General features: G+C 36.3%; 3 protein-coding genes across 3 annotated transcripts; 1 reads left to right on the top strand and 2 right to left on the bottom strand.

Annotated features, from left to right (window-relative positions):
* The first annotated feature begins 1737 nt into the window (after positions 1 to 1737).
* Positions 1738 to 6955, top strand: syt1b (synaptotagmin Ib). Its single transcript, XM_051870428.1, has 9 exons — positions 1738 to 1902; positions 2486 to 2667; positions 2764 to 2939; positions 4315 to 4428; positions 4606 to 4773; positions 4859 to 5026; positions 5629 to 5746; positions 5856 to 5989; positions 6086 to 6955. The coding sequence occupies exons 2-9, from the start codon at positions 2487 to 2489 to the stop codon at positions 6287 to 6289; spliced, it is 1263 nt and encodes a 420-aa protein (XP_051726388.1). The 5' UTR covers positions 1738 to 1902; position 2486; the 3' UTR covers positions 6290 to 6955.
* Positions 6956 to 7952: 997 nt separating this feature from the next.
* si:dkey-30c15.13 (uncharacterized protein LOC558731 homolog) lies at positions 7953 to 12413 on the bottom strand. Its single transcript, XM_051871143.1, has 7 exons — positions 12198 to 12413; positions 11795 to 11959; positions 10877 to 10987; positions 10687 to 10743; positions 8736 to 8843; positions 8495 to 8641; positions 7953 to 8394 (listed from the first exon to the last, which is right to left on the bottom strand). The coding sequence occupies exons 1-7, from the start codon at positions 12213 to 12215 to the stop codon at positions 8341 to 8343; spliced, it is 660 nt and encodes a 219-aa protein (XP_051727103.1). The 5' UTR covers positions 12216 to 12413; the 3' UTR covers positions 7953 to 8340.
* Positions 12414 to 12628: 215 nt separating this feature from the next.
* On the bottom strand, positions 12629 to 26817 carry LOC127500188 (B-cadherin-like). Its single transcript, XM_051871145.1, has 15 exons — positions 26684 to 26817; positions 26194 to 26295; positions 25566 to 25715; positions 25271 to 25426; positions 24839 to 24983; positions 24569 to 24735; positions 19694 to 19822; positions 19413 to 19598; positions 18924 to 19168; positions 18101 to 18243; positions 16637 to 16858; positions 16330 to 16548; positions 15713 to 15843; positions 15470 to 15601; positions 12629 to 15260 (listed from the first exon to the last, which is right to left on the bottom strand). The coding sequence occupies exons 1-15, from the start codon at positions 26711 to 26713 to the stop codon at positions 15051 to 15053; spliced, it is 2367 nt and encodes a 788-aa protein (XP_051727105.1). The 5' UTR covers positions 26714 to 26817; the 3' UTR covers positions 12629 to 15050.
* Positions 26818 to 27644: the final 827 nt, after the last annotated feature.

Here is a 27644-nt window from a genome sequence, read left to right as displayed (position 1 = left end):
TCCCGACGGCAGGGGAATCCTGTATGATGTATTGAGGGAAACGCCAGTACTGCAGCACAGTGCCGCGATATAATGAAAGTTATAGGCTATGTCTACCTCAGATTTAACGTTTGAATTGTACATCAGCATCGGGGATAACGTTATAATCTCATTCACTGTATAGAGAAAGCTGCTTACATGTAGGCTACACAGGGAAAGTAACAGTGAAGACACTGAATTAAATGTAAACACAACTTTTGTGTCTTTATCAGCTTTTCTGCATATACTGTCCCTGATAATCATCGCACATACACTTGCTCCGTTACTGTAAATCCGTTGTAATGAATGCAATGAATGACTTACTCTAACTGTTGCTCTGCTCTTCATCAACACGCGCTTGCACCACCTGCTGGTGAGGTCGACTAACAACAGATGGAGATTATGCTCGGTACTCTACTGCTTTTCCTGCAGTTCCCGGTTGTGAAATGTTGAAATTTGAACCACAGAATTTGTGGACGCGAAATAAAATGGACCGAAAATTGCCTGCTGAATATTATAGGCTATATTTTTAAACAGAATGAATATTTTGGAAGTGAAATCTGAAAGGTGAATATGGATTATTGCATTTTTAACAATGAAAATGTGTGTGAAATGTTTTGAATTGAAATATTCACAGCTTAAATATACAACCATGTTGAATTTCAGCCCATAAAAATGCAAGCCCTAAAAATACAATGCATTAAAATACAAGCACGTTTAATGCAATGCATATTTTTTTTCAAGTAGTGCAATTCAACAAGCTTTTTATTTCAAAAACATATGGCATTAATTTACTTCCATATAGATCATTGAAGGTCAGCAACAAATACACTGGTTAATAAAGTGAGATTAAATACATAAAGTATATTTGTGTAATTTAATATAGTTAATTATTACAGGTTTGCATAAAATTCTGAGATTGCATTTCAGTTTATTTTCATTTTGAGGAATACTGAATGTTTTTGTGCAAGTGAGATGAGTAAATGCATCTTCACAAGAACTACAATAACCATCATGTTCACACAGCGCACACAACACCTCTGCACTTTATTTCTCTCAACATGGGGACAGGAGAGCTATCAGTCAATAAATGTGAAAAAGTAACTTGCGTTACTTATTTGAAAAAGTAACTTAGATATTTTGTTGTAAATTGAAAAAGTAATGTGTTACTTTACTAGTTAATTAAAAAAGTAATCTGATTACACAACTCAAGTTACTTGTTGTAATGCGTTACCCCAACACTGCTCAGAACTGTGAGATATAAGAATTGAAGTAAATGTAAGAATTGTGAGATAAAAAGTCAATTATGCCTACCTAAAAAAAAAAATCTATGGCGGAAACAAGCATCCACAATGCTCACTCAAAATATGTATAAATGTAATAAGATATAAATAAAGATATAATAATAAATAAAATAAGTATACACAATATACTGCAATTAAAATATCTACATAGTTCTATATTTTGACTGTTTGTTTGTTTGACTGACAGACTGTGTTGGAAATGATTAGAATCTAGGGTAGCAATGACATTCAAACATTTATGTATGTCCTACAAAGATTTTGAGAAATAATGCTTAATGTGATTCAAATCGTTTCTACATCCCTGGTTAAAACCTTTGTCATAATGTCCGTATGGTTCCACCCACTGCTGCACAGCTTGCCAATTGGATGCTTGTTACAGTCAGTCTCTCTCTCTCTCTAGCAGTGGTACACTTAGTCAATCATCCTGATATGTTCTTTCTTTTGAAAGAGTCTCAATAAGACACACAAGACATTTTTCTCTCTCATTATCCTTGTTTTCCGTCTTTAATTTTCTGTTCTTGCTCCAAAATAATTCAGATAAACTGCCAGTCCGAGTGCACTTCTCAAATCAGAGCAGCAGGTAAGTGTTCTTCCTCCTCAAATTTAGTGTGTGATTCTTTACGATCCTTAGATTACATTTAATAATGAACTTTTATGTGTGTACAAGAACATGTTGTGTCCCAGGTTCTGCATGTATTATTTTTTACATAGACTATATGATGCTTTGAATAAATTCTTCTATATGAAATCATCTGAGCTGAGGTTTTCAAATATTAGAGGGATTTGTTTGATGGTGTATTTATTTGTGTATATGCATGTTAATAATTATTTGTCCTGCATATTTAGGTATAAGTTAGAGTCAGCAATGCATCTCAGGGGTATCAGTGTCACTGGCTTTCTGTGTCTCATTTCACTGTAAATAGAGAGAAAATCAATAAATTCCTACTCAGCATTTCTTAAAATAATCCAAGGTTAAGGAGCTTCATGTCACCTGCTGTGTGCGCTGAATGTGAACCTGTCTTTGCCTTTACACCTTATAATGAGCTTCCTATTCATTAGCATTCACTCACTATGCAAATGCTAAAGGTCATAAGGGAGTTAAAAACTTTATAAAGTCGCATGCAACTCTTCAGGTAATGCAATTCTCTGCTGCTTGGCTTCAGAATGCATGAGGGCGATGCTCTACTGGCTGGTCCTTCCTTATCTCCAGCATCTCCAGCACAAAATGGATCGAAGGTACCTGGACCTACGAGTTCTCCTCCCACTGCTGTTCAGACTACAACCGCAGAGAGTTTGGCTCATAGCATCAGAAGCAAGTTTATGAATGAGCTTCATAAAGTCCCATGTGAGTACACACTACACAGTCTCTCTCTCTCACACACACAGAAACACTCACTCAGCGGATGTATTTGTTGTAATTTCTCTGTGTGTGTTGTTTCAGTACCATCCTGGGCTTTGGTGGCCTTCGGCTTCCTCGTAGTCCTCATCATTTTTAGTTGCTGCCTGTGTTTCTGCAGAAAGATGATATTTAAGAAGAAAAAAGAGAAGGGTGGGAAAGAAAAAAATGAAAAGAACACCATCAATATGTCAAGCGTAAGAGAAGAGGGAACAAAACAGGTACAAATTATTAAACAAATTAATAATTAATTCGAATTCAAATACAGTATATTGCATCTGTTACATATATACAAAAAAAAAAAAAAAAAAAAAATATATATATATATATATATATTTTTTTTTTTTTTTTTTTTTTGAAGAAATACTTTTTTTCAGCAAGGTCCCATTAAATTGATCAAAAATCAGAGGGAAAACACTGCTACAAAATATTTATATTTCAAGTAAATGCTATCTTTTGAAATTTCTATACATCAAAGAATAAAAATAAAAGGATCACAAAAAATATTAAAAAATGAAATGAAAATGAAAAATGAAAATTCTGTCATTAATTACTCACCCTCATGTCGTTCCACACCCGTAAGACCTTTATTCATCTTCTGAACACAAATTAAGATATTTTTACGAAATCCGTTTTTTTATCCTCCATAGAAAGCAATGAAATGACCACATTCAAGGCCCAGAAAAGTAGTAAAAACATTGATAAATAGTCAACGTGACTACAGTGGTTCAACCTTAATGTTATGAAGCGACGAGAATACTTTTTGTGTGCAAAAACATGTCAGAACGGCAGCTCATTATTGGCTGGCTCCTGCGTCAGCATCACACACATACATCTTGCTGCTCATGTGACCAGCGTCAGCCAATACTGAGCCGGCATTTGGACGTAAACATAGAAGCTCTGCAATGTAAATAGCATAGCAGAATGACTAGGAAAAGACGAATTTGTTGAATAGTCGTTATTTTTTTGTTTTTGCGCACAAAAAGTATTCTCGTCGCTTCATAACATTAAGGTTGAACCACTGTAGTCATGTTGACTATTGTAACAATGTTTTTACTACTTTTCTGGACCTTGTATGTGGTAATTATGTTGCTTTCAATGGAGGATAAAAAAACCTCTCAGATTTCATCAAAATATCTTAAGTTGTGTTCAGAAGATGAACGAAGGTCTTATAGGTGTGGAATGACATGAGGGTGAGTAATAGAAATTTTATTTTTGGGTGAACTAACCCTTTAAGCAGCAAAAACTGTTTTCAACAATAATAAGAAGAAATGTTTCTTGAGCACCAAATCAAAATATTAGAATGATTTCTGAAGGATCATGTGACACTGAAGACTGGAGTTATGATGCTGAAAATTCAGCTCTGCCATCACAGAAATAATTTACATAAAATATATTCAAATAGAAAATAGGTATTTTAAATTGTAATATATTTAATGTTTTTACAGTATTTTTGATCAAATAAATGTAGCCTTAGTGAGCATAAGAGAATCTTACAATCTTACAAACCCCAAACCTTTGAAAGGTAGTGTGTGTGTATATATATATATATATTTGTGTGTGTTAATGATGGCACTTGGATGGCTATATTCACAGGTTGTCCATCACGGAATTGATTCTGACCCCAAAGAAGAGGATCCAGAGTCTAAAGAGGCTGCAAAATTAGGAAAACTTCTCTATACCCTTGACTACAACTTCACTGACAGTGCGGTATGAATACAAATCAGTGACCAGCATTAATTCAGTCATCAATATCCATATTAATGAAAGAAACTTGCTTAGGCATTGAACTTATTATAATGTTGGAGTGGAGAACTTTATTTTTTAATTAAAATTATGAATAATTTGTAAAAAAATAAAATAAAAATGACTTTCTTTCTTGTTCAGTTAATTGTAGGTGTGATTCAGGCAGAAGGTCTTGCTGCTATGGATATGAGTGGCACTTCTGATCCATATGTGAAAGTTTACCTCCTCCCTGACAAGAAGAAAAAGTTTGAGACAAAAGTTCACCGCAAAACTCTAGATCCGACTTTTAATGAGCACTTCACCTTTAAGGTACCTGGGGACAATGATGCATTTAATTGCATTAAAATAGTAGCAGATACTTATTAGACTATGCTTTCTGATATTCTGTCTGCAGGTTCCATATGCAGAGCTTGGTGGAAAGACGCTGGTCATGACAGTGTATGACTTTGACCGTTTCTCCAAACATGATGCTATTGGGGATGTGAGGGTGCAAATGAATAAGGTGGACTTCAGTCATCTTACAGAAGAGTGGAGAGATCTGCAGAAAGCCGAGAAAGAGGAGGTACGACTCCGAGTGATGAAGGGAATCTTGATTACATAAGAATGATTTTTTTTTTTTGCCCAACCCCAGAGTTTGAGTTGGAATTTAAATTGAATAGGCCACAACCCACAGCATGTTTAAGTGGAATGACACAAAACAATTAGTCCAACACAAGCAAGCTTTGCAATAAAACATAAATACATTACAAAATCATTAATTTTGATTAGAATATATTCACAAAATAATTTATTATAACATATGCGAATAGAATTTTAATATATATTCGTATTTTGCATTATATTAATATTTATTCATAGAAAAAAATGAATGGAAAGTATTATATGGAATTAAGTATTGTATGGAAACTTAATATTTAAATATTCTATATATTTAGTGGCAAAAAGTGATGTCCTGCCTAGGAAAATATTCCCTTTATAATTCCCTTTATTTATATTCCAAAACAGATCAAACATGACAGTTGTAGTCAATGTAATGACTTTGGTAAGGTTACTAAAGTTGCTTATAGTCAGATATTTTGATTCTTTGGTTGTTGAATTGTGCAGAAATGTGTTGATTTCAGGATGAGTGAAATAATAACTGACTTTTTGTTGTTGACTCAACAGCATGAGCGGTTAGGTGATATTTGCTTGTCTCTGCGCTATGTACCCACTGCTGGAAAGCTGACGGTTGTAGTTCTGGAGGCCAAAAACCTCAAAAAAATGGATGTGGGTGGTCTCTCAGGTGGGTGAAAAAGTGCCCAGTTATATACTGACACATTTCAGATCACAGGTCTGAAATATCTTTCCACCTAGTTCACCAATTCTGACATTATATTTCTATATTTCTACAGACCCATATGTAAAAATCCACCTGATGCAGAATGGCAAAAGACTAAAGAAAAAGAAAACCACAATTAAGAAAAACACACTGAACCCATATTACAATGAATCGTTTAGTTTTGAAGTTCCATCTGAGCAGATTCAGGTAGAGATCTGTTGATCTTAAAATTATTTTAAATGTCCGATTTTTCTGAAACGGAACACATTGATGGTTCTTGACTAATCTTCTGTCTCCTTATAGAAAGTACAGGTTGTGGTGACGGTGTTGGACTATGACAAAATTGGGAAGAATGATGCCATTGGAAAGGTTTTCCTCGGACAGAACAGCTCAGGAACGGAGCAGCGCCATTGGTTAGATATGTTAGCCAATCCAAGAAGACCCATCGCCCAATGGCACGCACTTAAACCTGAAGAGGATGTGGATGCTGAACTGACAAAGAAGTGAAGCTGTCTGTGCGTGTCTGAGCATTTGTATACTTAAATATTCAGCAGTTTGCTTTAATTTGTGAAGTTTGTGTGTATATGTGTGCATGTATGTGGGCAGAGGTTGAGGTAGATCCAGTTAAATCTCATCTCTCTCAGCCACATTAATAATCAGAATCACTTCTTTTTCTGTATATTGTGTGCAGATTGTGCAAAGATAAATTAAATGATATATTAAAGCTGCAGTCTAAGTTTTGCCTCTTTGTCGCCATCTCTGTTTGAAACCTGCAATTGCAGTTATTTGCAGAACTATCTTTACGTGGGTTGTGCATCAGCACAGCTCCTCAGCACTGATTAATCTAATGTTTGCTGTCAGTCACCACATCTGTCACGATCACTGTCTGTTCCTGTCAGTTCCTGGACTCCACTTCCCATAATCCTCCCTTCCAATCACATGCACCAATCACCAATTGCCACACACACCTGCAGATCATTACCTGGACTATTTAAGACACACACACACACACACCCTTTGCGAAGTCTTGATTTGCCCTGGTGATCAACTCTGAGTGTTTTCTTGTGGACTGTTTACCCTGTTACCGTTGGATTGTTTATTCTTTGTGATTCTCTGCTGCCTGCCCTGAACCTTGCCTGTGTACTGGACTGTGTTTGTTTGCTGCCTGCCCTGATCTCCGCCTGTGACCCGATACAGTTTGTCTGCTGCCTGCCTCGACCATTGCCTGTCACGTTTATGTCTTTGCCTTTGCCCCTGTCTGCCTTGGTGACTATTCTCAATAAAGCTGCAAATGGATCCCCGCTCTGCCGTCCCATCATTACAACATCAGTGTGGATGCTGTACTTCAGAATCACAGATTGTAGTCTTGGAAGTATGACCAAAATAAGAATTTTCACCGGAAAATGTAACAAAGTAACAAATTTGCCACTTTTGTTCAGACCAACTGAGAAAAATGGTGCCAATGGTGATTAAATAACGATCACTTCATCAACGCTCATTTCACATCAAACCTTGAAAATTATTATTATTGTTATACTTTGTTCTCAAATTCTTAATGTTAACATCAGCATTGCGTCACTACGTGTATTTAGTGTGTATTAGCGTTACCTGTAGATTTCAATTTCTGTACAGTCTAATCTCTAATGTTACTTTGTCATACTTTACAATCCGCCATCAAAATAAGTTTAATTATTGCAGCTGCTGTGAGAAAAGGCTATAAATAATCCGCCACCTGCAGCATCCTCACATGATATAGCCTACTAGCTGGGAATCCTTCTTTATGTAAACAGACGTGACGTAATGACGCAAAGAGGAACGGCGGCATACTCAAATTTCCAGCAGAAACCCACCAGTACCCCTCGAATTAGAAAACATTATTACAAGCTTATTGTTGTGAATCGGGCTAAGCTAAGGAGATAGTTTTGAACACTGGCTGGTTATGTACTTGTTCAAAAATAGATTTTTTGGATAATTTTTAACTAAAAAAAGTTACAGACTGCAGCTTTAAATATGTAAAAACTGTATTAAAGACAATAACATTTTTTTTTCTGTATGAAACAAAATACTCAGCAGCAAATAATGCAGATCAGGACTTGGTGGAAAGTGTTATTACAGTATTTGTTGATATATTTTTTCCCCACATGTGCAAAAAGGTCATTTCAGAAGTGGATAAAGATATTACATTTTTATTTTGCAATAATTTGACTTTCAGCAATGGCACAACAAAGACATCTAAAGACACAATTTAATATCCACATTTAATTGCACATAAATATATTATTATACAAAATCACTGATGAGGTCTATGTGATGCTCACAAATTACATGCATATGTAATGAATGTATATAAATTATACATTAGATATATCATAATTTATATATTGTATAATAAATGGAAGTATGCAGTATATATATATATTCAGGTTTCTGCAGTATCACTGTTATTTGGCATAGTAAACTGGGCTGCAAATGCTAAAAAAATGTATTTATTCTCTTGACAAAATATAATAAGCCTTAAATTTGCTTGCATAAGTTTCCTGATGTCACACACTGACAGTTCAAATGCTGAAATGTTCGTTTTCCAGCAGTGGATCTGTATGTTCTTCTGAGTTCTAAGACAAACAGGTTCAGATATTGCATTAATCATAAAATAACCATTAATATTGCATTTATAACAGCATATTCTGCTGTTTGAAGGTGTGAATGCTGTACCTGCATTACGCTGATGTAGTCCTTTCTGTAGGAGTTGCTGTAGGACTTCATACCTCTCCAAATAAGAAAAATCGTGTACATGGCTGCAAACATACACTGGAGGATGGACACTACCGCACTACCCTTCAGCACATGCACACCAATGCGCTGACAGAGAGAGACAGAGATGGAGAGACATGAACTAATTTCTAGTGGTTTGCCAATGGCTTATTATTAAGTGTCAGTGTCTCTGTATTCACACCTGCTGAGTGGTGGCATGGTCAAGTTGTGAGGATTTCATAAAGAAGGTGGGAAAAGAACAAACTGCAAACAGCAAGCCGAAGATGTTCAAGCCCATCAGAGTCATGACCTACAACACAGCACAGATCTCATATTACGCAAACAAGCAGCCTATAAATGTTACGTCATGATACTGTATGTCATGTTAAGAATGTTAACAACATATAATCATATGTTATGATATGTCATATTGCCAAGACAGAACTGCTTGTGGTTTCGGCCAACCCAACACTTGATCACAACTTCTCCATTCAGCTAGGCTCATCAACCATAACTCCTTCCAGGACAGCCAGGAACCTTGGAGTTGTGATAAAGTCACTACTTGTGTGTAAAGTCACTACTTCAGCCCTCCAGAAGCTTGCGTTCTGCAAGTGAACGGCACCAAAGACTATAGAGAGATTGTTCACTTCTATTAGTTATGAATGGGAAACTGCAACAAGCAATATGGTGGAATATGTCCCACCTTCTAAGTAAAAGAGCCAATGCTGATTGGTTAAGTCATTGCATTTTGAACGGGAGAAAGTGCAACTCGCAATATGGCAGAATAAGTCCCTCCTTCTAAATAAGAGCCAATCACGTCGCTGCAGCAGCCGTTAAAAGCTCCGGTTGCTATAGAAACAGTCAGATGCGTGCTTCCTATAGAGATGTGCACTTAGGACTGCGCATGCGCATTAGCCTGATCCAGCCTGAAAAATATAGTTTTTTTTTTGTCATGAATCGAGCATTTAGAAACAAAATTTATGAGACAGTTGTTGTCAGATTTCATTGGTGATTTCAAATCTGAAATTTAATTGAAAGCTTGGCAAACAGCTTTGGAGAATTTGATGTTTCCCCATTCAAAGAGATAGGAGCTGCACTTGCATGCCCAAGAGGCGTTTCAAAGATGGGTGGCAAGTGAAATGACTTGTCTTTGCATTAGACGCTCTGGTTCCCATAGAAACTTGAGACTCGCGCTTAGGACTGCACATTGACTCGTCTAGCCTGGAAAATAAGCTTTTTTTTAACACTATTTGAACATAAGAAACAACATTTATGGGAAAGTTCTTGTCAGATTTTGTTACTGATTTGAAATATGTTTTTTAATTGTAAGTTCGCTAAGCAGTTTTTGAGATTTCAGGACTCCCCCATTCAAAAAGATAGGACTTGGTCTTGGATGCTCAAAATAGCTGCCTGGAGGCGTTGTAAATATGGTCGCCGAGTGAACAGACTTTCCTTGAAAGGGACTTTGACGGCGCCTTATGCTGTCATCCAAAAAGAGGCACAAAATCACTTTCACGTACCTTTAACTTGACCTTTTCATGCTGGTGGAATGACCTGCCTATAACTCAACCCGAGTAGCTGAGTCTTTAGCCATTTTCAAGCAAAGGCATCTTTTTCATTAACACTTGACCCATTAATACTAACACTTTCTATTCTATTCTATTTCTATTCTATTTTTTTCTAAACAAAAAACAAAACAAAAACCTTGCTATGTATACTGTGCTAGACTAACTTGGACTAGTTACAGCACTTAAATATTGTTGCTCTTTAGTTGGTTTAACTGCTAAGTTGTGTTGGACAAAAGCATCTGTTAAATGATTAAATGTAAATGTAAGAACATACACATACAGTTGTCCCAAACTGTATAACAACATTTAATTTGGACATGAATATCTGAATGTCATCAGACAACAAAACATCAAACTGATATTTAAAAAAAAAAAAAAAGCACACTTTAAGCAAAACATTTCATAGAAAGACATTTGTGGAGTTAAAAATGATAAAGCAATACAGATATCGTTCAAAAAGAAGGCAAATAGTATTGTGTCTTGACTAATGTAAAAGTATGCTTATACTTTTTGGGTCACTGTAGCTGGTTAAGCTAGATTAGGAACTCATCAAGGCCATTAAAAAAAGACATAAAACAAACTTACTTTGATTTTTTGGGGTTTCCTCTGGAGCTCAATTGCAAGTGACCCGGTGACCACATACTGAGACATAAACAATATAATACAGACAGAAATCATTAGTAACTCTACTCTAGCGTGTCATACTGATAATTGCTTTGTTCTGATTTTCTGATTGTCAAATTTGGTTACCAGAAATGGTAATTTGAGCACTTACAAACAGGCCAAACCATACTGGTGCTGTCAAAGATGCAGAACAGTTGAAAGTCAAACAAGTATAAGAGAAGGTGCAGAGAATACAGGAGACAGCACTGAAAATCTGAACAACCTGAGAGAAATAGACAGAAAAAGCAAGAATTACAGTATACATTGCCTAATGTTGGTCAAAAATAGCATGTGAAGCAGTAACAATATGCAATAATAAATATTTCAAATAATAGTATGCCACATTGTCATCATTTTGCATGTTTAATTAAGTGAGTGGTGTTCATCTAAAAAATAAAATGGTTATTCTTTATCTTTTTGGCAGTCCAATCAAATAATGAGTCAAGCAAAAGATGATAAACATCACCATTGATTCGGCTATCATTTGTCAAACTTTGTCAAATTTTAGTAGCACTGATATACTATAGCTTTTGTTAATATTTTGTATATTTTCTTCCTTTACTTTAACTTTTTAAGTTTTTTCTTTTTGTTAGCCTTTTCTTTTTTAAATGTCTATAAAGTTTGAAATACGAGTCTATATGAGTTTTTATATGAATTTTTTTAGATTTTATTTCATTTACTGTTTATTTTATTTAAAGTTTTTATGGTTTTAGTTCTTAATCCTAGTGAAACTGAAAACTAAAGGTGAAGTTGACCTTCAAGACTTGGACATGTGTGTACTTTGGTTGTATATCACTGTTTTGGTAAATGTAGTAAGTCATCCATAGATTTTATGTAATACAAAAAAATTTGCATATTATTCACTGTACAGTGTACACATACTATATATTGCAGAAAAGTGGCATGGTAGTATGCTTTTCTGGATAGTCTAATACTATCTTAACATTCAAAGATGAGCATACATGCTTCATGTAATCAATTTTATCAGGTTTGTTGGGTGTCTATGACAGTTAAACTAGATTTTTGTTACCCCAGACAGAAGGATGCGGGTATTGACCACTGTCCCAAACCAACGGACTAGTCTATCTTCCATTGGCTCTCCAGTTGTGGAGTCGGCAGCTGGAAGTAGGCGGGGCAAAGGCCGTTCCTTAAAAAACACCTGATGCAGTCCCTCCTGGAACATGTTCTGAGTCATCTGGGACAAAACAAGTGACATCATGAGTAACCATGAAATAAATGGATTGGCTATATATGGTGAAATTCCAAAACTGATTTTGAATTTTTGTTGTGTATTTAGTTGATTGGTCAACACATACATCTAGAGCATTACAACATAGCATTTACAGTCATGCTCGACAACTGAAAATATAATACAATTCTATAGTGACTGCTATTGACACAAGTCCTCCCAAATGAAATAATGCATAACTTACCTCTGGAATCACAGACATTAAATATGAAACACGCTTATAAATCAGTCCAAAACAAGTCAACAAACAATGAAGTACACAGAATCACTTCAAGAAGATCCGTCTTCGTGAAATACAGGGTCAAAGTTCTTTCTCAGGGTCTCATTCTTAAAGCCCGCCCAATAGGGAGAGTCCTGATTTGTGATTAGCCAGAATATGGTCAAAGGTTGTTTAGTGTCATAGTTTCATATTGGTTATTATGACTCTTGTTTAAAGTAAGCTTTATACAGGCTACATTTTTAGAATTTAAATAAAAAACACTTATACATGTTAAAATAGTTCTATATATTGCTAAAGCAGTGTTTACTGATAGTTAAACAAACATTCTGTAATGTATATAATAAGAAAAAAGCACTGGCAAATACAACAAAAAAGTAATGAGATAAACTACTGTATTAAACAAAAGTAAAATCTTCATTGAACAACAAATGCAGGTGCTTGTCTTATGTACATTTAGTCACAACTTCATTTGCATAACATACATTTAAAATGTCTGCAAACATTTTTCTGATAAAACTACATCCTAAACTACAGTAAGGAATGGAAAACAAACAGAAAACAAGATACTTGCATCACCACCCCCAGGTTTTAGATTATTCTTTCTGAAATCTATATTGTCAGAAACACTGCACAAAAATAGTCTCTTTAGGGGTACAACAGCTCATCACTGTGGCAAAGCTGCAGTCTGTAACTTTTTTTTGGTTAAAAATGATCCAAAATCAATTTTACATTTTTGAATTTAAAGTAAAGTAAATAAGTAAATAACCAGCCAGTGTTCAAAACTATCTATTTACCTTAGCCTGATTCACAATGGTAAGTTTGTAGTAATGTTTTCTAATAAGCGCGGTACTGGTGGGTTTCTGCAGGAAATACGAGCTTGTCGCCGTTCGTGTTTGTGTCATTATGTCACGTCTGTTTATATAAAGGAATCACAGCTAGTAGGCTATATGTGAGGATGCTGCAGGTGGCAGATCATTTATAGCCTTATCTCACAGTAGCTGGAATAATTAAATTTATCATTTTGATGGCGTATTGTAATCCATAAATGTTCAAATGCCAATCATCAGTGTCAACTGGAGATTAACCCATAGTCAAAAAGCAAAAGACTTCGGACTGCGGAGTGGCTACAGAAATTGAAATCTACAGGTAACGCTGATACACAGTCACATAATGCTGATGTTGTTAGCATTAAAAATTTTAGAACAAAGTATAATAATAATAATAATTTGCATGGTTTGATGTGATATGCGCTAAGCGATCGCTAGATTTAATCACTATTGGTAGTGTGATTTATTGTAATGCTTTTTTTTTCTGTTGGTCAGAACAAAAGTGGCAGACATGTTACTTACTTGTTCAGACTACATTTTCCAGTGAAAATTATTATTTTGGTCATACTTCCAAGTTGTAGAATATGTGATTCTGAAGAACAGTATCCACACATACACCTCAAATCATTGGATTCATAAGTGCTAAGGAGCCGTGCTGAAGCACAACCCACGTAAAGATGATAATTCCGCAAATAACAGCAATTGCAGGTTTCAAACAGAGATGGCGACAAAGAGGCAAAACTTACGGACTGCAGCTTTAAGGGTACCTTAAGAGTACTTTTAGGGTAGATAAGGTATGTTGCGGGTTGAATAAGAACAGAGACAAAACTGATTCATAGTGCAGAAATCTCTGGAGGGCAGTTTATTGAACAGAAAGATACTCTAAATAGGGTTGACGAAGTGATGAAGGTGAAGTGAGAGTCTGTGGCTTTTCAGTGTTAGGAGGGCAGCGCAAATCGGTCAGTCCTCGCTCAAATCTGGGGGAAGCAGAGATAAAGAGAACACCATCTTCTGGCAAGACGTGGGAAATTCATTCGGCGCATCTCTCACAGTGCATTATGGGTATTTCCTAGCCATTGAGCGTACATCAGTTGTACACTCTTTATTGCGGTGCATTGTGGGATTGAATGAGTGCAATCTATAATGTCCTCTAAGGATTCAGACACCCCTAAAAATGGCTGTTCCCTCAAATAGTGCCCTATTTAAGGATATTGAGGGCGATTTCTGACACAGGGCTGCTCTACTTAAATGCAGTCACCCTAATGAGGCTCAGGTGTGGCCGATCAGCACATGCTCCCAGCTGCTGATTGAATGATGAGAAGTAGGCTGCATCCGAAAACTTAAAAATGCTGCATCCGAAGGACACATTCCAAGGAAGGCATCAAGGCACGTCTGAATCCAAAGTTAGCTTCACTTCCTGTCTCATGTGATTTAATTGATTTTCATCTAATTCTAATTTCATCTAATTGATTTTTGAAGGCAGCATAAATGCATCCTTTGCTGCCTGATATCCCACAATCCTGTGCTTTCCATTCTGTGACATTTGAGCTAAAAGATAGCATCTGAAAGTTGCATTTGGTGGTCAGTTTGTGTGTGCATGTACATTTTTTACCATTGCTTTCCACTTCTGATGTCATTTCTAGCGAGAAATTACTATTTTGCTGTAGATCATTAAACCATTACGCTTGCTCAGAAGTCAGTCCGAAATCAGTTTCGTGAGGTGCCTTCGTGTGCAAACGCTGCCTGGAAAGTCATTGCTTGATAGAACAGTGAGGCCATAAGTCAGCTGCTTAGGTTTTCGGATGCAGCCTAAATACAGGGTGACGCAGAAGTGCCCTCGGGATACTCGTCACAGGTACAAAGGTGTACCTCTTGCCCCAGTGACAAGCTATAGCTATCATTTTTGCACATTTTTCTGACAGAATGTATTAACGCATTACAGCATATTTGGTAACAGATTTCACATCACACTCTCCTATATGAGGACATATCATTCATCTTCTCCTACAGCATACATGTCAGCCAGTCTCCTGAACTTAGGCCCCCAATTCTGCAAATCCTGGAAGTCCAGATCTCCATCGCTGATAGACGACTGCAGAGAGCTGAGAGATCCAGCTTCAGACCCCTCACCCTCATGAGCAAACACCAACATGGAGTCATACGGCACCACACAGTGGTCATCATCTGCTGTGCACAGATTCTACAGAAACACAGAGTCCAATATATTACACATGCATGTACTGTAACTCATGATGATGGTAATTCTGTTGTGGACGTGTTCCTGGATCTTTTGTTGGTCCAACCCTTATACTTTTTTTTGTTGTTTCATGGCCAACAAGTATGTTGAACTTGCAGAAATGATGGCGACTCTCATGAACATATACACGCAAACACTCTTACTATACATACTTCATGAATGAAGTTTCCAATATCTTCTTTCTCTTCTTGATGTTGCCAATAGAAGACCGTACGTAAGGCTGTCGGGGCAATATCTGTAGAGGAAATCTCTGGTCCCCTGCACAACAGCATCATATCATAGACCTGTAACACACACATACATACACAACATAAACACTGAGTACAGTAAGACTTAACAGTAGTAAACCACTTCAGTGGATTCAATGAACATGATTTGAGGAAGACCATGTGCACCTGGTCCTGTTCGCCGCATCCCTCCTCATTGTAACAAAAAATATTGTCCCTGTCTTCTTCTTTCTGGCTGAACTGTTCCCATTTTCTCTCACACTTTCTCTTCAGGTGAAGAAACAGCAGCAGCAGCAGCGCTAAAGAAAAGAAGAAATATATTTTTTACGTATTATCAGCACTGTTATTTGTAAAGATTTCAAAGGCCAGCATCATTATAATAATTATTATTATCAATGATAACAATAAATGTTTCTTGAGCATCAAATCAGCATATTAGAATGATTTCAGAAGGATCATGTGACACTGAAGACTGGAGTAATGATGCTGAAAATTCAGCTTTTCCATCACAGGAATAAATTTTAATACATTCTCAAATACAAAATAGTTCTTTAAATTGTAATTATATTTCACAATAATGTTTTTACTGTATGTTTTGATTCTTGCAATTGCAAGAACAATATTGCAAAACAATATTAAAAAAAACTATTACTGACCCCAAACTTAAACAGTAGTGTATAAATAGATTTACATAATAATATACAATATACACATTTTATACACATCTGTTAAATATACACATTTTTTCTTGTTTGTAAGCCCATATTTATAGGTTGTTTGCTTACCAAGAAAGCATAAGATAGCTGCTGAAACATAGATGGGCAGGGTGGAGATGTTAGGAGCATATACACCGCTGGAGCAGGTATTGTCATCACCTTTACAGTCACACACCTCCACTATGATAGAACTGTCCTGAAACAACATCTTAGAGTCATACACACGCAACAGCAGGCTGTATTCACCAAGAGCCAAACGTCTGAGTGGTTTCAACCACACCGCACAGCCTGAGAATCGAGAAGAGAAAAGATTGTGAGGTATCCAGTTTATTTATAATAGATTATCAAAACTTAATGTTAGCTGAACCAGTCTTACTGGAGTTGCTGATGATGGTCCAGTTGCTTTGATATTCTTTATGTAGCTCTGTGATGAATGGTGGGCCGTTTTCTGGCCCATCTGGATCTGTGATGGTCAAACAAATGGGCTTTGGTTCTGTAGAACATATCTGGACTCTGCTCTGCTCCAGCACTGGAGCGTTGTCATTAACATCCAACAGCTTAATCACTAATGTGCTTGTTCCTGTGGCAGGCTCAGTGTCTACAGAAATAAAAACAACAACAATGCAACAAATTTGAAGGCTTGAGTGTGCAGTTTAAAAAGAAGTGGCATTAAAGTAGAAGAGTAAAATTCTGAAGAGTAAAATTCTGTAACCTGTTATGCATTTTTTTTTCTGTAGGACACAGAAGGAGATGTTTAGCAGAACGTCTACTCTGCTCTTTTCCAGTCTTTACTGGTAAATTATCATTAAGAGATCATGTGTGAACACTGAACAGGACATTTTCAAAAATACTGGTAAATCGGTTCTGGCGATTTCCCGGTATAAGTTGTAACAATACCAGTGAATTACAGGTATGATGCTGTGTGTGAACAAAGAAATGGTTTATCAGTATGATCACATACGAGGTCAGAATGCGCAGATGTAAGAAGTCTGCTTTGGGCCAATCATAAAGCTCTGTCCAAGCTGTTTTCAGTAAGTTCCGCTGCAGTTATTGTGTATTATTGTATATGCTAAAGGCTTCTATATTATGCATCTCATGTTTTTAAGAGCAAAACAGCATTCTGTTTGATCATCCTCTTATGCTTGCCACTCAGAAAAAAAAAAAAAAAAAAAAAGTAATCAAATTGGACACAGTGAAACTAAAGCGCTTCTCCTCATCCAGGTGGATTAAGAAAACAGCTCAGTGTTTAAAGGTCATTTTTGATGCTTTACATCATAGAGTTCACTAGTGTTTTGGATGTGTGAAAGGTATCTTACCGTTAAAAAGACAGAACTCTGTTGCTTGTGTGAAGAGCACATTTGTGTATTTACCAGAAAAGTTGTTCTGGTAATTTTACAGTAATTTACAGGGATTACTGTGTGAAAGGGGCTAATGACTATAGCTGTGAAGCTCCAAAAAGGACAAAAATGCTTAATTAAGTAGTCAACACAATATATTATATTATGCAATTCTTCTAAAGCCAGCATCAGATGTGTTTCGAGCAACAGTCTTTAAAGGGTTAGTTCAAACAAAAATGAAAATTCTGTCATTCATTACTCACCCTCATGTCGTTCCAAACCAGTAAGACCTTCGTTCATCTTCGGAACACAAATTAATTATCTTGCTGGCAATGCAGACCTTGCTGAGCCATCGGATTTTAACAAAAATATCTTTATTTGTGTTCTGAAGATGACTGAAGGTCTTAAGGGTGTGGAACGACATGAGGGTGAGTAATTAATGACAGAATTTTCAGTTTTGGGTGAACTAACCCTTTAAGCATCTGAATATTTAATTAAATTACCATTGTCATATGCAACTACTAAGACTGTGTACTGTTCATCTCTTATGAACAAGGCCTCTCTGTCTAGTGAGCTCCTGACACTGATGAGTCCAGTGTCTTCGGTGATCTCCAGCCAGTTTGCAAAATCGTGCAGCAACTTATATCTGACATCAAAACAAAAACAAAACAATGAACATGATAGAAACAGTGGTGCATATAAAATGGTATTGTTTGCTTGTGTACCATAGTAGTACCATAGAATCTTTGAGGTACCTTGGAGTACAATTTAAATAGTAGAAAAGATAATAATGAACAATTATAATTAATAAATAATTTAAATACATGAATGTGTTAATTCAATACCATATACATCAAAGTATCATAGTGTTACAGTACCATCTGATCACTGTTAAATGGTACCACCACAGTACTTCATTGTACAGGCATTTTGTGATAAAAAAAAACAGGTTTAGTTGGTTTTTACAGTACTAAGAAATAATTCACAGATTAAAATAAAAGAACATCAACATACTATATACCCAGCCAGCATTTCAGTGTTTATTGAATCAACATCACGCAAAGCTAATCGCTGTTGAAATCTGTTTCAATTTTGCAAATCGAATTAACGTTGATATCAAAATTGTTCAAAGTTGGTTTATAAATATTTTTGTTAAACATTTTACAATCATTTAGCTTTAAACATTATTTCAACTTTGAAACAACTGACATTATTACAACTTTGAAGGTTTGTCACATGCCAGCTGGATAAATACACAAAAAAGGGGTTTCATGATATGACAAACCCGTATAATTGTGCTGTTTTGTGTATGAATGAATGTAAAACCTTATTTTCTGCTCTCTAGCAGTGTCTGGGTCTTTGGCTGTGTACTTTTGGATGGTGCTGCCCACATCAACGTCCTCATGAACTATGATCTGTTTCTCTGCAGGCTCCAAGATAGGTGGCTCATTTACATCCTGCACCGTGATGGTGACAGTAGCAGTGGAGGTGGACAAAGGAACAGCAAAAGGAACCTCGTTCTCTACCACTACCAGCAGAGAGAAATTGTTGGCCTGCTCAAAGTCCAGACCCTGAAAATATAAGGACAACTTGATTTTTATTTTCTGAGGAAAAAATTCACTATCACTGGGTGGTTGTCAAATAAAAAAAAGGGAAAAAAAGCTTGTAACACATGCTGATGGCACGAAATAGTCACAGTGCTATTGTGAGGAAAATAAAATCTACACTACTAGCCAAAAAGTTTGGGGTCAGTAATATTTTAAGTTTTTATATTTTTGTATCTGAGTGTATATTTGTATCTGAGTATTTATTCACTTTTGATGTTGTGATGATTCCCTCCATTCTGCTGGGGCCGGTGCTGATGTTGAAGAACCCTTCCTCGTTGCCCTGGATGATGGTGAACTTCGCCACTGAGTTTGCAGTTAAAGGCTCATCTCTATCTGTAACGTCTAACCTTGCAACAATTTCCTCAGCCTTATTTTCTTGTACTGTGCTTGCATACTGCCAAAACACACACAAACAGGCTGTTTTATAAGTACTCAATGCCAGATGTGTTTGGAAAATTAAGCTTGAAGCCAAACCAACAATGAACTCACCGTTCTTTTGCTGAACTTAGGTGCATGATCATTGCTATCAGTGACTTTGATGTTGACCATACAGGTCGAAGAATGACCATGACCATCCATATCAGCTGCCTCTACAGCCAGCGTATACATTGTATGAGTCTGTTACCAAAGAGATGGCGACAGAGACAGCCATGTTCAATAGACGGTTATGAAACGACCCTTTGAAATAGTATTTCCCAACCCTATTCCTGGAGGCACACCAACATCACACATTTTGGATGTCTCCCTTATCTGAGTTTTAGACAAGCACTCACAAACTTCCCTAAGAGGAAGCGAGTCTACTTCATATGTACACTTCAGGCAGCTCCATATCCCACAATGCAACACGATTGTGACGTCACCGCATATCGCGTTTTATTTACCCCACCACAAACAACTCTATGATATACAATTTTTTTTTTTTTATATTTAACAGTCCTTCCAGGATTTCGCGGGAATTTTTTTCTGATTTTTGCGACTTAAAATGACTGGATTTGCGGCGGCTTTTCTCAAAATTTGCGGCAATATTTACAGCTTGTTTTCATGGTTTCACAGAGATCATCGCCCCCAGTAGTGAAACATTGAAATTTCGAAATTATGAAATTATGACGTAACGAAGCCTCGTTTACTGAAATCACGTGACTTTGGCAGTTTGATACATGCTCCGAACCACTGATTCGAAACAAAAGATTCAGAAACCTTCAGAGCTTCATAAAGAAGTGTTTTGAAATCGTCCATCACTAGATATTGTTGAATAAAGTCGTTATTTTGTTTTTTTGGCGCACAAAAAGTATTCTCGTCGCTTCATAACATTAAGGTTGAACCACTGTACTCACATGAACTGTTTTAAATATGTCTTTAGTAGCTTTCTGGTGTAGGATTACAAATTTAAGAATCAGTTTAAGATCTGCTGATCCTACATCCTGACTAGGGCTGGGCAATATGGCTGAAAACTGTATCACGATATCAGTGTTTCATATCGGTCGATATCGATAATTATTGATATTTTTTATGAACCATTTAAAATAAGGACCAGGAGAAAAATATATTACATTTAAACATTTTTATTTTAAACTTAACCTTCCTCTGATCATAATCCTCTCAGTTATTAAGACAGAAATGTCAACAACCATGGAAAACTCAAATAATTAAAATGTAAACAAGTCTAAAAGTCACAACGAACACTTAACAATTATCTCTTAACATTTAAGGTGCAAAATGAAAGAAAATGTAAGAAATGCTTAATAAAGTGTAATAAAATAGTGCAAAGTGTTAAATATAAACATAGAGAAACCTGAGAATTTAGTGGTATTACCAGTCTTGGCCGGGACGACGGTCTTGCATAATTTGCAGACGACATTGGTCTGACTACGGTCAGACTTATAATATCCAAAAAACTGCCATACTGGCGAGCTGACTTTTCCTCTTTTATTTACAATTTCCTCGCTCACTGCGGCACTCATTTTCTGCTTATCAGTCGCCGGTTACTAAAGAGGAATCCAGCACTGCTGTTCTGCTGGACCAGCAGACCAGCACGAGACAACGATATGGCGCAACCAAACTTGATACTGTTACATGATTGGCTGTTAGCGTGTCACTTCCTACGTTGCTAGGTTACCAGAGAGCGAGTGCCTTTGTTAATGCAACCAAACTTGCTTCGCAACCTCTGTTTTCTTCCGACGAAGAATAAAAAATATCGAACGTTTTATTGAACACATTTTTTATAGATATCGCTCACGTGTCTATCGCGATACATATCGTTATCGTTTTATCACCCAGCCCTAATCCTGACATAACCTCACATAAAAATACTAAGGTGAAGTATATTGTATTTAACATTTTGAGGTAAAGATGATGACAATTTAAGGAGATCAAAGCTGATTCCTGCACTGCATTTGCATGCTTTGTTTAGATTGTCTCCACCTCTACTCTATGTATCCCTCCCCCTTGAATGTATATGAACTACCAAGTACACTGCCTTAGTTGGACTTGGATGACTACAGCGACGCACAAGCGCGTTTCTCAATAAAAAGTAACTTCTGCTTGAAAGATATCCCAACGTCTCCTGGTCTCTGCTTCGACGAGGAAAACGTTTCCTACACTGGGCATCTGAAAGTGTTAATTAACTTGCTGTCAATGGAGGCCTCACTGAGCCATCGGATTTTATCAAAAATATCTTAATTTGTGTTTAGAAGATGAAAGAAGGTCTTACGGGTGTGGAACGACATGAGGGTGAGTAATTAATGACAGAATTTTCATTTTTGGGTGAACTAACCCTTTAAGTTCTAAGGTGGCACCAGCCCCTGATTTGGCAGTGCTGTGAGGACTGACGGAAAAGCACTGAGCTTGAGTTGAGATGCAGATAATATTAACTTTTTTATTATTTTTAATAAATATTAAAAATATATACTAGGGTGTGGAAATGGCTAATAAGCCAATAAGTGCTCCTCTGCAGCATCTACTACAGTGGTAATTTATTCTTTTTTATTTCTAAATAAGTGTTTGCTTTCCTATATCGTGAAACCTTTAGTTTTACAAATGGGGACAAACTATGAAGTATGAACAAATAATGTTTTGGACATCACATTAAAAAATAACATTCAAACTGGGCAATATTTAAAGTGCTGGGAAAAGTTGTGTGAAGCACTTAAAAAAACCTCGAAAACATTAGACCATATCTGCCACAAGTTATTTCTGTTAGTGTCACAATGTTTCTCATGGTTTCCAGATTACATGTGCGCTGGGAAGAAACTGCTTGAATTCACCACAGAATTAATAACATCGCTGTGAAATCTTGTGAGAAGCATTTAGGTTAATTTCGTCGCAGAATTTCTTTGTTAAACCACAGATTTCAGATCAAATATCAGATATCATATCAGATCAAACAGTGTCCACAGCGGCACCATTTGATCTTATATCTGTGGTTTAACAGAGAATTCTGCGCCGAATGTGAACGCTTCTCACAAGATTTCACAGCGATGAAATTAATTCTGCGGTGAACTCCAGTTGCGACACATTGTCTATTATTGGTCCGAGCTGTGCAGCTCAATCGACTTGACTAAATGCATGTTGCGATGACGTCACGGGACGTGTCTAAGCCCAAAATCTGCGGAGTTTACTTGATTTTGTGACAAATTCAGCGATCGCAGAATCGCGAAATCCTGGAGGGACTGATTTAAAACACACACACACACATATATATATATATATATATATATATATATATATATATATATATTGATATATAGAATGCTACATTGAACAATTTCGTAAGGGAAAATAAATACATAAATAAATAAATAAACTCCAAGTGATCAAGAGCTTAGGACGTTCCAGTTCAGACCATTGCAAGGGTTCTGCCAGTAGTGGGCACTCATGCAGCGTAAGCAATGACGTACATCCGAGTTAACGAGATTGAGTGAAGTTAGCAAGTGAAGGGCATTAAAAAAAAATGGCCCTGTCCCAAATGGCACCCTAAACCCTCACGGTCTTCCTCTGAGTCCGCACTTTCACGACGTAATGACGCTTTGACTGCCGGGTAAAGTCCTCTGTGTAGCTCACAGTCTTGCGGGCTCAGCAGAAGTGCGCATCGAGGGCGCATAGCAGCCGCAAAGGCTTCTTTAAGCTTAAATGACGAATGGGACACCCTACGGTCTTGTGGACTTAAATGACACGTGCACGCAGCGGCCATTGTAAGTCCACAAGACCGAAAGTGCACATGATGTGTGCCATTTGGGGCAGGGCCTAACTGGAACGCAGCCTTGAAGTCTCTACTAACGAGCTGATCAGTTGAATCAGGTGTGTTTGATTAGGAAGAGTTTGAAAATGTGTAGTGGTGGTGTGCCTATAGGAACAGGGAACACTGATTTAATATACACCATTGTTCAAAAGTTTGGGGTCAGTAAGATATTTAAAAAAAAGAAAAAAGAAAAGAATCATTTCATTTTATTTTTTAAAATCAGAGTCATTTGCATTGCTAGAAGCATCTGACACGAACCTGGGAAAAATTCAGAATGTAAGATTTGGCTCCTTTTCATTTCATGAGTTGGAATGTGAATTGGAATTTGAATTGGATTGAACTATGAGATTTTTTAAACTTGTTTAAACTTTCAAACAAGTCTTTGTCAAGCAATCATTTAAAGTTTGTCTTGATGAACTTTCCTTTTCAAGTTAAAAAATTACACATTGAATTTCTTGTAATTTCAGATAATTTCAATTCTATTAAATTGCAATTCTGCATACTGTTTGCTACCTGGATACAAATGCTAACATTGACTGTGATGTCAGTGTAGCCAGAGTATGGTAATCTGCAGAAACTACAGGCCCACCCATGAATCATAGGGCACACAAAAAGATCCTTTTGGTCCAGTGTCATTTTAGTATTATTTATGTATTTTGGGAAAGACCCTCATTCAAGACATCTCTTTTTAATTAGTTTTTGTTTTTTTCTATTTAGCTTAAATTTATTTTTATTTCAGTTTTAGTATTTTTTGTCCTTAAACTTAAACTTGAATGAAATTGGGCAACTAACTGAAATAGAATGAGTTTAAGCATTGTACGTTCATCTAACATTATATATTATTTCAGCTTAATTTCAATGGATAAAAATTATTATTATTACTTTAAAAATTTATTTTTGCCATTTTGACTTTGAGACAGAATAGTATAGGGAACTGACAGGAAGCAAAGTGGGAGAGAGCCCAGGAGAGGACCATGAGCTGGGATTCGAACTCGGGTCAGACGAAGCACAACGGCGCTATGTCAGAGTGCTGCTCACAAGCTTCGACAACAAAAAAATATTTATAATAGCTTTAGTTTTCATAACAACTGGTCTCTGCATGTGCAAACTCTCTTAAGTTTTAGTACCTCTCTGTCCAAAATGCCCATAGAGGCCAGACTGATGACTCCATTGGTTGGGTCAATGTGGAACACCCCACCGTAGGGTTCCTGTCTCACCAGTTTGTAACGCACCATGGCGTTAAAGGTTTTGGGGTCATCCAGGTCCTCTGCCGTCACTTGTACGATAGACACATCTGTATAAAACATAGTATTTTATGTTATTTTGTCTTCTAAGAAACAAATGTTTAGTTATTGAAAGATATTTCTGAGACGGATAGAAGAATCTCCACATCCTACTTTGTTTTGCCCTTTCTAGGACCTCTCCCATAAAAGGATTTTGGGTACAGAAGGGTTTGTTGTCATTTTGGTCAATAACTTCTATGGTGAGTTCGACAGGGGTTTCAATGAAGTCTTGATCCTCTGCTGATGCATGAGTTGTGAGCTGCTCGAGTGCACAGACACACATTACATACAACATACAGCAATAAACTAAATTAATAACTGATTATCTTTACAACGGAACTGAACAGCCGAAATGCATCATTTTCCTGTCATCACTGTAAACCTGCTTTGAAACAATCTGTATTGTATAAAGCACTATATAAATAAAGGTTACTTGACTTGACATTTATCAATACAAACTACTTCTATAAAGTTACACACTAACTCTAACTGTCTTAACATGTTATGTTTGAGATCCAGGTTCTTTGATCAATGCAGGTCACTTACAACATATTCTTCAGTTTCCTCTCTGTCCAGAGATTTGGTGACCCACAACATGCCTGAATATTTGTGCACTTTGAAAAGGCCCTCGGGAGGCTGGTCAGCTCCAGCACCTGTGATTTTATAAATCATTTTCATGGAATCAGCAGCGGTGGACTTCATCTATGGAGCAAAACATAGAGGCAAAGAAAATAACTTTTCTTATGTGAAATGTTCAAATAAAGACAGAGCAAAGAGGACAATGATATGCAAATTAAAAATAAGGTACAAAGCAAAAAGGACACAAAGAAGAGAGATACACCTTCACCACTTCCTTTGGGAATGGGCCTTTGTCATTTTCTGGAATGCTGACAGGGGGAATCAACCAATCCCTCTTTCTTCTGATCATGCCATTATATGGCTTGGGAAAGACCCTCATCAAGACATTATGGGTCTCTGGGGTTGTACTATTCTGAATGACATAAATTTAAATAGAATAACCAAATATGTAAGTGTTTTAAAAGATTTTGAGTTACAGTACAAAAAGTATTTGGACTCTTCAGTCACATTTTAAAATCCAAAATACACCAAGTTGCCTTCATTTCAAAGCAAGATAGCACATACACACTTTTCAAAATGTTTGTTAGGTTTTAAATGATATGACAATAGATACACTTTTCAAAATTATGATTAAAATGTATTTGGACAGTTTGTGGTTGTCAGACTTTGGCAAAACATTTTCATATTTAATGTGATTATGAACTACACTTGTGTTCAAACTGACTTGAATCCACTAAAAAAAAAGTTTAGGATCATTTGTTTGCAGATGCCACTTGTTTTTGCAATGAATTACTTTTTAAATATCAAGCAAACATCCAAAAACTTTTTGGAACTACTAAATACTTTTAGAAATAATAAGGGAAATCAGAAAAAAGTCGGTAAATATATACCTGCCAAAGCGGGCTGCTGTTTCTCTTGTCAAGCATGAACTGTCCCTGTTGAATGGCTTCTAAATACTCTGGTATGATCTCTCCTTTGATTGTGAATATCACCTGTTAAAGGTGATTTCAAATAATAATAATTAAAGAAAAAATCCATGACTTTTCACATGAATCAGGTTGCATAAAATTCCTATAGGTAAAGCTGGAACACAGAAAACTATCAATTCTGATGCATTCATTTTCTTTCTCCATTCTGTGATAAAATCAGCAGACATGACTCATTTTAAGGAATTACACATACAGCTATTAATAAAAAAAAATGACATGGCTGAATACTGAAAAAAAATTCCATATATACATAAAATATTTCATTTTAAACTATATGCAATTTTGCAAGATCCATCGTCTACACTTTTACAGACAGAAATACACACAGATGGTGTCTTCATCACATGCATAAAACAAAAATATAAGAAAAAAGAAAAGAAACAACACTCACCAGAGACAAAACACAGGTGTATCCTTTCATGCTCACAATGTAATGGAGTAATAAAATACACGTGAAATACACACTTTAGCTGTGTATCTCTTTCTAGTTCCCAGTGGTAGCTGTGCTGTACAGTCTGATCTCGGTGTGTGTGTGTGTGTGCATTTGCATGTTTATGAGAAGGTGCTATAGGCAAAACGTCAGAGGACAATGAGCTTCACGACAGGTGATGCCATGTTTAAAAACATGAAGTAGGTCTAACAAGTGTAGGAGTCATATGCAGGCATTGCATTGAACAATTCAGTGCCGGCTTCAACAAACTACAACAAACAAACATGGTTGTTATAGAAGTGACAAATTTTCTGTCTGACTTTTTTTTTTTTTTACAAAATAAAAATGTTATGTTATAATAAAATGCAGTCTGTTTGCAGTGTATTGATGCTTAAGCCCTTGAGGCAAACAAATAGACAAAAGTGTTGCTATGTCATCATGGAAAAATTAGTTCATGAGAATTGTTTTTGTTTTTTTAAATGGACATGCTCCATATACTGTAAATCCGTTGCACTGACAGCAGTGCATCTGGTGAATTTGCTGGTAAAACATTATAAAACTGTTCCATAAATAATATTTAACAATGCAGGAGCAGCACTACATTAATTCTGCAGTCACTACCAAGAACTACTGTAGAAAAGTAGCAAACAGATGATTTGGGTTATTGACTTTTAGCTAATCAATTACTGAATTGTATATACATACTGTAGAACTGACTGACTGTTGAAAATAATTACTAATTATCTACTTAACACAAAAGTAAATGTAATGTTGATAACTAGCCTTTGCAGTCATTCAATAGCAATAAACGCTACCATGCCACTGTTCACCATGCCCTCACCAGGAAATTGTTTTCTTTAAAAATTATCATACAGTTTTGTCATCATTTACTCATCCTCAAGTTGCTCCAAACCTTTCTTCT

This window comes from Ctenopharyngodon idella, chromosome 18 (genome assembly GCF_019924925.1).
Source record: "Ctenopharyngodon idella isolate HZGC_01 chromosome 18, HZGC01, whole genome shotgun sequence".
In the NCBI taxonomy this organism is placed as follows: Eukaryota; Metazoa; Chordata; class Actinopteri; order Cypriniformes; family Xenocyprididae; genus Ctenopharyngodon; species Ctenopharyngodon idella.
Note: the sequence above shows the minus strand (reverse complement) of the source record. Positions and strands in the feature narration are given on the sequence as shown.

Excerpts from the sequence above, each read along its gene's own strand:
- LOC127500188 (XM_051871145.1), bottom strand. The coding sequence starts at position 26,713 with ATGAAAGGATACACCTGTGTTTTGTCTCTG. Across the intron at positions 19,823-24,568 it reads TGGGCATTTTGGACAGAGAG|ACTCATACAATGTATACGCT; the intron begins GTACTAAAACTT and ends CTTTGGTAACAG. Across the intron at positions 19,169-19,412 it reads GAATCATCACAACATCAAAA|GGTCTGGACTTTGAGCAGGC; the intron begins GTGAATAAATAC and ends TTATATTTTCAG.
- syt1b (XM_051870428.1), top strand. The coding sequence starts at position 2,487 with ATGCATGAGGGCGATGCTCTACTGGCTGGTCCTTCCTTATCTCCAGCA. Across the intron at positions 4,774-4,858 it reads ATGAGCACTTCACCTTTAAG|GTTCCATATGCAGAGCTTGG; the intron begins GTACCTGGGGAC and ends TTCTGTCTGCAG. Across the intron at positions 5,027-5,628 it reads AGAAAGCCGAGAAAGAGGAG|CATGAGCGGTTAGGTGATAT; the intron begins GTACGACTCCGA and ends TTGACTCAACAG.
- si:dkey-30c15.13 (XM_051871143.1), bottom strand. Across the intron at positions 8,844-10,686 it reads GGAAACCCCAAAAAATCAAA|GTCATGACTCTGATGGGCTT; the intron begins GTAAGTTTGTTT and ends GCTGTGTTGTAG. Across the intron at positions 8,395-8,494 it reads ACTACATCAGCGTAATGCAG|AACTCAGAAGAACATACAGA; the intron begins GTACAGCATTCA and ends TGTTTGTCTTAG.